Genomic DNA, 10,351 nt, shown 5'->3' on the forward strand with positions numbered 1-10,351 from the left:
ATGCCTGTAATCCCAGCACTTTGGGAGGCTGAGGTGGGTGGATCACCTGAGGTCAGGAGTTCAAGACCAGCCTGGCCAACATGGTGAAACTCCATCTCTACTAAAAATACAAAATGTTAGCATGGATGTGGTAGCACATGCCTGTAATCCTAGCTACTTAGGAGGCTGTTGAACCTAGGAGGTGGAGGTTGCAGTGAGCTGAGATCGCACCACTGCACTCCAGCCTGTGGGCGGCAAGCCACCCAGGTGCCAAGGCAAGAGACCGAGGGCACAAGCTGTTCCAGTATAATAAAGAAAATATATAATAAAGAAAAGAGTAAGAATAGTTATACTAGAAATAGATTATATATATGATTGTATATTAATATTATTAATCGTTAGTTTGTAGCATTACTCTTTATTCCGATATTATAATAATCTTTGTTCTATGATTATAACCTAGGAAAAACCAGGCCATACAGAGATAGGAGCTGAAGGGACACGGTGAGAAGTGACCAGAAGACAAGAGTGTGAGCCCTCTGTCACGCCCAGACAGGGCAACTAGAGGGCTTCTTGGTCTGGCGGTAGCACCAGTGCCTGGGAAGGCACCCGTTACTTAGCAGACTGGGAAAGGGAGTGTCCCTTTCCCTGGGGGAGTTAGAGAAGACTCTGCTCCATCACCTCTTGTGGAAGGCCTGACATCAATCAGGCCCGCCTGCAGCCATCCGGAGGCCTAATTGTCTCCCTGTGATGCTGTGCTTCAGTGGTCACGCTCCTGGTCCACTGTCATGTTCCGCCCTATACACCTGGTTCCGCCTTCTAGATAGCAGTAGCAGAATTAGTGACAGTACTATAAGCCTTTGAAATGCACAGAAGAAATAATGACATAAGCTGTCCCCTCTCTCCGCCTTGACTACCAAATAGGGAAGGGCCCCCTGTCCGGTGGACGCATGACTCGCGTGACCTTACCTATCATTGGAGATGACTCTCACTCCATACCCTGCCCCTTTGCCTTGTACACAATAAATAGCATGGCCAGGCATTTAGGGCTGGTCTCCGCATCTTGGTGGTAGTGGTCTCCCGGGCCCAGCTGTCTTTTCTTCTTTTTCTTTGTCTTGTGCCTTTATTTATACAATCTCTTGTCTCCACACATGAGGAGAAAAACCCACAGGCCCAGTAGGGCTGGACCCTACACCAGCCTGAGTGACAGAGCGAGACTCTGTCTCAAAAAAAAAAAAAAACCATCAAAAATTAGCTGGGTGTGGTGGTGTGCACCTGTAGTACCAGCTACTGGGGAGGCTGAGGCATGAGAATCACTTGAACCCAGGAGGTAGAGGTTGCAGTGAGCCAAGATTGCGCTACCGCACTCCAACCTGCGTGACACAGCGAGACTCTATCTCAAAAGTAAATAAATGAATAAAACATAGTATATTTTTTATTCTTTCTTGTTCTGCTTTACCCCTTCTCTGCCTGTGAAAATTTTCTGTGCTCTTCTGCAGAGAATGCCCATTACTGATCCACTCCCAAGTCTTGAGTTTAAGTTGTACCTTTCTGGATGTGACCTCAGGACCCTACGTCATCTGAGTAAAAATATTTTCTGAACAATTTTTTGTGAATGCATGCAGGCTGAAGATTTTATTTAATCCGCAAAAGGTTTTGATAGTGGAGGGAATATTTCTCTTTGGTTTTCCCTTATTATCATGTGAGTTTAGTAGTTCACTTTTCAAACTGTTGTATTAAACAAATGCACAAACTATGAGACCTTTTAGGAAAAATAGCAAGCATCATTACCAGGCCCTCTTTGGGACTTACGTTCACTCTTGGACGAGTTCTTCACATTTCCACGGCTCTTTGGTTTTAAAGGCAAGCCTCCAAACCTTCCTTTCTCCTTCAGGATGCTGTGGTGGTTGCCATGCATGGCATCCTCAACCACTGCATGAGAGCCTGCTGCTTTACTAGAGCCAGCTTGATGGTGGAGATCAGCTCTCTTTTCAAGATTATGACATGGATAATGTCTTCTAACAAGCATCTCTTAAGGAATCTCAGCCTGTGGGACCTGTTGTAGTGCTTGAGCTGCCTAACCTGCCCCTTCTCTAATCTCGGGAGTCTTCCTCTCACTTATGGATTTCCATTTGTTACTTTTCTATGTTTGTGTCTTTATCCACCTCATTCACTTTTCTTAGTCTTTCTGCCCTAATTTAACAGTCTTTGCAGTTTTCTGGTTTGCACACTGTTTATGGGAATGTCTCCTGGCCTTGCTTGCCTCCCCTCTCAGAGTTTTCATGTCCCTGTGGGGCTCTGTTGTGTGGTGATCTTAGGCAGCCCTCTTGTGAGCATATTAGAAAATATCCATATACTCAGGGCAAGTTAGAACCACTTAATTCTGTTTCTTCTTCAGCACAGATTGTGTGTGTGTGTGTGTGTTATCAGGGATTGACACTTGTATTTTCTTTTTGTGATAGGGGATGAGGCCAGAACTGAGAAGGAAAGATTAACTCCAAAGGAGCATGTGTCCAAAGAAACAGTATCCTTCAGACTGATGGTGGGGGTGCTGCCAGGGAATGTTTCCCAGCACCTTGACTTTGGGAGCAGCCTAGAGCAGGCCCAAGGTAATTGGATAATTAAGAAAAAGTCAAAGAGGAGACATTTCACAGATACCTCAGCCAGGTACCATGAGGCCTATGCGATCAAGAATGGAGAGAAGTTTGAGAAATTAGGAAAAAATATTAGTGTCAGCACACAGCTCACTACAAATCAGACAATTCCTAGTGGTCAGATATCTTATGAATGTGGACAATGTGGCAGATATTTCATTCGAATGGTAGACTTCCACCAACATCAGAAATGTCACACTGGTGAAAAGTCTTTTGAATGCAAAGAATGTGGAAAAGACTTCAGATATAACTCATTACTTATTCGGCATCAGATAATCCACACTGGAAAGAAACCATTTAAATGTAAAGAATGTGGAAAAGGTTTAAGTTCAGACACAGCCTTGATTCAGCATCAGAGAATCCACACTGGAGAAAAGCCCTATGAATGTAAGGAGTGTGGCAAGGCCTTCAGTAGCAGCTCTGTCTTCCTCCAGCACCAGAGGTTCCACACTGGGGAGAAGCTCTATGAATGTAACGAATGTTGGAAAACTTTCAGTTGTAGCTCAAGTTTCACTGTCCATCAGCGAATGCACACTGGGGAGAAACCTTATGAATGTAAAGAGTGTGGAAAACGACTAAGCTCCAACACAGCCTTGACTCAGCATCAGCGAATTCACACTGGGGAGAAGCCCTTTGAATGTAAGGAGTGTGGGAAGGCATTTAATCAGAAAATAACCCTGATTCAGCACCAGCGAGTTCACACTGGCGAGAAACCTTATGAGTGTAAAGTGTGTGGTAAAACCTTCAGCTGGTGTGGAAGATTCATTCTGCATCAGAAACTACACACTCAGAAGACACCTGTCCAAGCATAGGGCTATCCATAGTTCGGCCCACAGTGCCTCTCATTTTTTCTCTTTATTTTCATGCTCTTTTTCAGTGTCCTCGCTGTCCTTCCTGGGTAGACACTTGGCTTTCATCATGAAATCTTCCTTAAGTTTTTTGAACCCGTTTCCCCAACATGAAGTCTCTTTATGGTTAGAGAAGACCAAAAAAAAAAAAAAAAAAAAAGGAAAAACAAAAACCAAACTTAGAAACATGAAAGGAAATGTAAGTTTCCAGATTTAAAGGATATGCTGGGTGCCCAGCAGGATGGATTCAAGGGAAACCTACATTAAGGAAAATTGCTGTGAATTACGAAAACACCAAGTTTGAATAAGAGGATCATGGAGAAAAAAATGAGACCCTAAAAGTTTCTAGAGAGAGACAACAAAAGATCAGAAATTAAAGTGGGGCCAGGTGCGGTGGCTCATGCCTGTAATCCCAGGACTGTGGGAGGCCAAGGCGGGCGGATCAGGAGGTCAGGAGTTCGAGACCAGCCTGAACAATATGGTGAAACCCTGTCTCTCCTGGAAAAAAAAAAAAAATACAAAAATTAGGCAGGCGTGGTCTTGCATGCCTGTAATCCCAGCTACTCGGGAGGCTGAGGCAGGAGAATCACTTGAACCACTGAGGCAGAGGTTGAAGTGAGCCAAGATCACACCACTGCACTCCACCCTGGGCGACAGAGTAACACTTTCTGTCAAAAAAATAAAAAATGAAAATGGCATTAGATTTTTCAGCAGCAACCTTCAAAGTCAGATGGCAATGTGTATGCCTTCAGACTTCTCATGGAAAATGTTTTCCCCTGCAATTCTATACTCCAAAGTATAAGTATAAGGCAATTCAGGCCCTTTAAATCCGAAACCTTTATTTCCCATGCATCCTTTCTTATATTTGCAACACTACACAAGAAGTAAACCAGTAAATAAAAAAACAGATACACGGATACCCTATTACAGTCCGTATGTCAGAAGTCTCCTAAATTAAAAAACGGGCCCTGTCCATGTGGAGCCACATGCATCTTGGAAGACATTCCTAGTAGGGTGCAAACTTCAGAGACCTATCTCAGGTTCAGTGTACACCCACCCTACTTACTTACTCTTCAGTTTGTCTTCACTAGACAGTTGTAGTCTGTGCCTTTGCAAAAGTCAGGATGTATATACTCTTTGAGTCAGGTGCAAGGCACCATTTGTCTTAAATTTATTCTTCTCATTGCTGTATCAAGTGATCTCAAAGCTGGAAGCATTTTCTTGCAACTCCATCTAGTTATTTTTTATGATCATGGAAGAACCTACCATTATTGCTGTTATCTGTGGAAATGAGGGAAGACGTAAATGTGTTAGGTTTTAGCATCCCCTCTGGCAGCCAGCTTGATTTTGCCTGTTGCAGGAAGCAGAGAGTAGTGATTAATAATACAGAGCCAGGCAGATTTTGGTTTGAGCCCAGGTGTTTGTCGTTGGTTAAGTTACAAAAACTGCACTAGTTTCCTTATCTGTAAAATGAGGATGACAGTTAATCTACCTCATAAGTTTGTGTTGGGGATTAAATGCATTAATACATGTAGAAGTGTTTCAAACAGTGACTGCATATAATAAAAGTATTACCTATTATTGGCCGGGGGCAGTGGCTCAGGCCTGTAATCTCAGCACTTTGGGAGGCTGAGGTGGGCAGATCACGAGGTCAGGAGATTAAGACCATCCTGGCTAACATGCTGAAACCCTGTCTCTACTAAAAATACAAAAAATTAGCTGGGCATGGTGGCACACACATGTAGTCCCAGCTGCTTGGGAGGCTGAGGCAGGAGACCAGGAAGGCAGAGGTTGCAATGAGCTGAGATCATGCCACTGCACTCCAGCCTAGGCGACAGTGAGACCCTGCCTCCAAAAAACAAAATTACCTATTATTATAATCCTATTGATAAGTTTTGACTTATCAATATGCCAGTGAAACAATTATCACAGTTCAAGATAATAATCAGCCACCACCCCAAAACTTTGCTTGTACCCCTCCCTAATCCCTTCTTCTTGGCCCTTCACAGGCAACCACTGGCTTGCTTTCTGTCACTTGGATTAATTTTCGTTTATTTTTTGGTCTGGTGTCTTTCACTCAGCATAATTACTTTGAGATTCACCCATGTTGTTGCATATATATCAATAGTTCATTCTTTTTTATTGCTGAGTAGTAGTCCACTGTATGGATATGCCATAATTTGTTTATTCATTGACCTGTTGATGGCCATTTGGGTTGTTTCCAGTTTTTGGCTATTACAAATAAAGCTGCTATGAACATTTGTGTCCACATCTTTGTAAGAATATATGCTTTCATTTATCTTGATACCAGGAGTGGAATAGCTAGGTCATTAGGTAGGTTGTGTATATTAAACGTTTTCCATTTTTATTGCATTTTTATTTTTTAGAGGTTGGGAGGGGGCGGTTCTTGCTTTGTTGTTGAGGCTGGACTCAAACCCCTGGGCTCAGCGTATCCTCCTGCCTCAGTCCTTCTGTCCTACTCTCAGTAGCTGGGACTACAGGTGTGCACCACCATACCCTATTTAACTTTTTGAGAATCTTCAAAACTGTTTTACGAAAGAATTTGTGCCACTGTACATTTCCACTTGTATTGTATGACAGTTGTACTTCCAATACATCTATGCCTACACTTGATGTCAGGTTTTAAAATTTTAGCTATTCTAATTGTTTAATGCTATCCCATTGTGGTTTTAATTTGCATTTCTCTAATGACTATTGTGCTTATTTGTGTTCCATATATCTTATTTGATGAAGTGTCTGCTCATATCTTTTGCCCATGTTTTTACTGGGTTTTGTTTTATCAGTCTTTGAGAGGTCATTATTTATTGTGGATACAAGTCTTTTTCAGATATGTGATTTTTAAATATTTTCTTCTAGCCTGTGGTTTGTCTTTTCATTCTCATAACAGTGTTTTTTTTTGGTTTTTTTGTTTTTTTCTTTTTTGAGATGGGGTTTCACTCTTGCCCGGGCTGGAGTGCAGTGGCACCATCTTGGCTTACTGCAACCTCTGCCTCCCAGGTTCAAGTGATCCTCCCACCTCAGCCTCCCAAGTAGCTGGGATTACAGGTGCACATGATGACAGTGTCTTTTAAAGAGCAGAAGACATTAGTATGCATGAAATCTGATTTATCAGTTTATTTATTTTATTTATTTTTAAATAGAGATGGGGTCTCAGTGTGTTGCACAGGCTGGTCTTGAACTTCTGGGCCCAGTGAGCCTCTTGCCTTGACCTCCCAAAGTGCTGGAATTACAGGCGTGAGCCACTGTGCCTAGCCTGTTTTTTTTTTTGAATGGATCATGGTTTCAGAGTCAAATCTAAGACATCTTTGCTTTACCCACATTTGCAAAGATATTTTTCCTGTTTTCCTTTTAGAAGTTCTATAGTTTTGTTTTTTTGTTTGTTTGTTTGTTTTACAGAGTCTCACTCTGTTGCCCAGGCTTGAGTGCAGTGGCAGAGTGGCAGGATCTCAATCTGCAACTTCAGAGGTTGCTCACTGCAACTTCCACCTCCTAGGTTCAAGCAATTATCCTGCCTTAGCCTCCTGAGTAGCTGGGATTACAGGCCTGTGCCACCATGCCCAGCTAATTTTTGTATTTTTAGTAGAGATGGGGTTTTGCCATGTTGGCCAGGCCGGTCTCGAAATCCTGACCTTAAGTGATCTGCCCGCCTCGGTCTCCCAAAGTGCTGAGATTACAGGTGTGAGCCACCGTGCCTGGCCAGAAGTTTTATAGTTTTAGGCTTTACATTTAATTATATCATCTATTGAGTTAATTTTTGTCTGAGGCAAGGATCTAAGTTTTTTTTTTTTTTTTACTTCATATAATTATCCTATTGTAGCACCATTTTTTTTTTTTAAGAGATGGGTCTTACTATGTTGTACAAGCTGAAGTGCACTGTTATTCACAGGCATGATTATAGTGTACTGTACCCTTGAATTCGTGGTCTCAAGTGATCCTCCTGCCTCAGTCTCCTGAGAAGCTGAGACTACAAGTCTGTGCCACTGTTGCCTGGTCTGTAATACCATTTTGTGAAAAAAGTTCCCCCATTGAATTGCCTTTGTACCATTGTGAATCAGAAGTCCATATATGTGTGGGTCTATTTATAGATTCTGTTCCATTGATCTGTTTGTCTTGATGCCATTAAGGCACTGCCTTTGTTATTGTAGTTATCTAATAAGTGTTGAAGTCATATAGTGTTAGTTCTCTGACTTTGTTCTTTGTCAGGGTGTTTTGGCCATTAGAGGTCTTTTGCATTTGCATATGAATTTTAGAATCAGTTTTTCAGTTTCTATAAAACACCTCCTGGGAGTTTGATTGGGATTGCATTGAATATAATGATCAATTTATGGAGAATTGACAACTATATAGAGTCTTTTGACCCATGGACATGGTAGATCTCCCCATTTATTTAGATATTAATTTCCTTCAGCAATGTTTTATAATTTTTACTGTGCAGATCTTTCACACTTTTCCCCAGATGCATCTAAAAATTTCATCTTTTTCATGCATAAGTACTGAATAACTTATGATACTTGTAATAATAAACAGTGAATTTCCAGTTTTTGCTGACATATAGGAATATAATTGGTTTCTATATATTAACCGCATATCCTGCAACCTTGCACAACTCACTTATTAGTTCTAGTAACATTTTATAGATTCCATAGGATTTTTCAACATTGAGAATCATGTTTGCAAATAACAGTTTTACTTCTTCCTTTCTAATTCTGGATGCTTTTTTGTTTTTTGCCTTATTGTAGTGGCTAGTGGGTGGGAATGGTGTGTTTTTAGGGAGCGCTAATCTCTCTGGCATTGATCAGGAAAGAGACATTCAGCTCCAGAGACTTTAATTTTGCTGTTATGTGAACTGACTCACAGTTGCAAAGTCTAAAGTTTCCCATATCTTTTGGTTCACTTTGCTCTTTAGCTTCCTCTAAGCAGCACTGCGTATAGATTGTTTCTGTTGAAGCTGTTCTGGAAAAGAATGGGCCTCTTGTAGCATGGTCCCAATTTTCTCCTCAGACTGCTCATGATTCCTGTCATGGTTCCAACCTGGGGATTTTAGGCACTTTGTCTCGCCTACCAAGACTTTCATCTCTTCTCCCTGCACCATAATACCAAATGGAGGAGTTACATGTCCAATCTTGTTCCTTCTAGTTAGTTCAAGTTAGAACTAATTGGAATAACTGTCTGATACTCTTTAGAGTTTGTGGTGTATAAATGTGTACATGTACGTACGCCCATATATGTGTGTCCATTTCTCTAGATTCACGGTAGATACTCTTTGATAGGTTTAGAGAAGGGGCAGTATGCAAATATATGTTCTAATGCTATTATTCTTGGAAATCTAATTCATCTACTTGAAACAATTGCTCTTCATAAATGTTACAATAAAAGTACTATAAAAAGGACTGTTTCTGTGGTAGGTAAAAAATGTGTTTAGCCAGCTCCCGAAATGGTCCCCAGTGATTCTCATTCTGGCATTCACACCCTTGTGTATCTCATCCAACACTGAATCATGACTGGCCTGTGATGATAGTATACTGAGGAAATGACAGCAGGTGACTTCCAAAGCTAGGACATAAATCATATTGCCACTTCTGCCTTGACCTCTTGGGCTGCTCACCTGAGGTGGAAGTGGAAGTCTGCTGCTGTGTTGTGAGGATACTCAGCCATGTACAGATACCTGGTGTGGGAAAGGAGGTTTTTTTTCTTTTTCTTTTTCCTTTTTTTTTTTTTTTTTTTTTGAGACAGAGTCTTGCTCTGTCCCCTGGGCTGGAGTGCAGTGGCGGGATCTTGGCTCATTGCAACCTCTGTCTCCCAGGTTCAAGCGATTCTCCTGCCTCAGCCTCCCAAGTAGCAGGGATTACAGGTGTGTGCCACCACGCCTGGCAAATTTTTGTATTTTTAGTAGAGACGGGGTTTCGCTATGTTGGCCAGGGTGGCCTCAAACTCCTGACCTCAGGTGATCTGCCTGCCTTGGCCTCCCAAAGTGCTGGGATTACAGGTCTGAGCCACTGTACCCGGCACAAGAAGGGAAGTTTCACACTAATAGCCAGCACCTATGTGCCAACCATGTGAGTGAGTTACCTTTGAGGCAAATCCCCAGCCTCAGTCCAACTTTAAAGTGACTGCAGTCCCAGGTGACACCTGAGTAGACCCTCATGAGAGATCCCAAGCTAGTACCATCCAGCCAAGCCACTCCTGAATTCCTCATCCACAGAACTCATTTTTTTTTTTCTTTTTCTCTTTTTAGGACTGACTGACCTATGTTCACTGATTCATAGAAACTTTAAGAGATAGTGTGTTTTGTTTTCAGCCATAAGGCTTTAGGGTGATTTGTTATGCAGCAGTAGATACCTAGTATACTCTCTGTAATAGGACTTCATAAGTCAGCCTAATTCTTAAGGAATAACAAATCCAAGAAGTGGGACCCCTGTAATAAAGCAATATATCTAGATACCCAGGATCATTTTTTATCTTTTAGTGGTGGGAGACCAATTCCCCTTTATAGCATGGAAATGCCTGGTGAGGAGGAGCCTGGTATCTGGAACTGTGTTCAGGAGAAGTATCAGTGTGATCAAGGTAAAACAAAGTCTGTCCATCTTGGCACCACTTTGATACTGGAGAAAGGCTCCTGTCCAGAAAGAAGGGCACAGTAGAGAGGTACTTGCCAAAGAGCTGGGGAGGGCTGCCACTGACTGGCTGGCTTCAGGAAGTGTTTATCACTGACTGGCTCATGTTCAGAAGCTTGGAGTGACGCTGTTGTGTATTGGTTGATTTTCAGAGTTACGTGTACTGATCTAAAATTATGTAAATTAATGGCAAGTACTTGTTAGTGACTTGGGACTTTGGTCAAAAAACAGTCTT

General features: G+C 42.0%; 1 protein-coding gene across 3 annotated transcripts in view; it reads left to right on the top strand.

The window, feature by feature from the left end:
* The window catches only part of ZNF620 (zinc finger protein 620), a 13,296-nt gene extending 8,068 nt beyond the window's left edge, over positions 1–5,228 (top strand). For 2 of the 3 annotated variants that reach the window (XM_011950930.1, XM_011950931.1), the window contains exon 3: positions 2,442–4,309. In XM_011950930.1, coding sequence (XP_011806320.1) covers positions 2,519–3,445 — 927 coding nt within the window. In that variant the 5' untranslated portion in view covers positions 2,442–2,518 and the 3' untranslated portion in view covers positions 3,446–4,309. Of the gene's footprint in view, positions 1–2,441 lie in introns of all 3 variants that reach the window. The other variant, XM_011950929.1, reaches the window with a different exon arrangement.
* Positions 5,229–10,351: the final 5,123 nt, after the last annotated feature.

This window comes from Colobus angolensis, unplaced genomic scaffold (assembly GCF_000951035.1).
Source record: "Colobus angolensis palliatus isolate OR3802 unplaced genomic scaffold, Cang.pa_1.0 Scaffold311, whole genome shotgun sequence".
NCBI lineage: Eukaryota > Metazoa > Chordata > Mammalia > Primates > Cercopithecidae > Colobus > Colobus angolensis.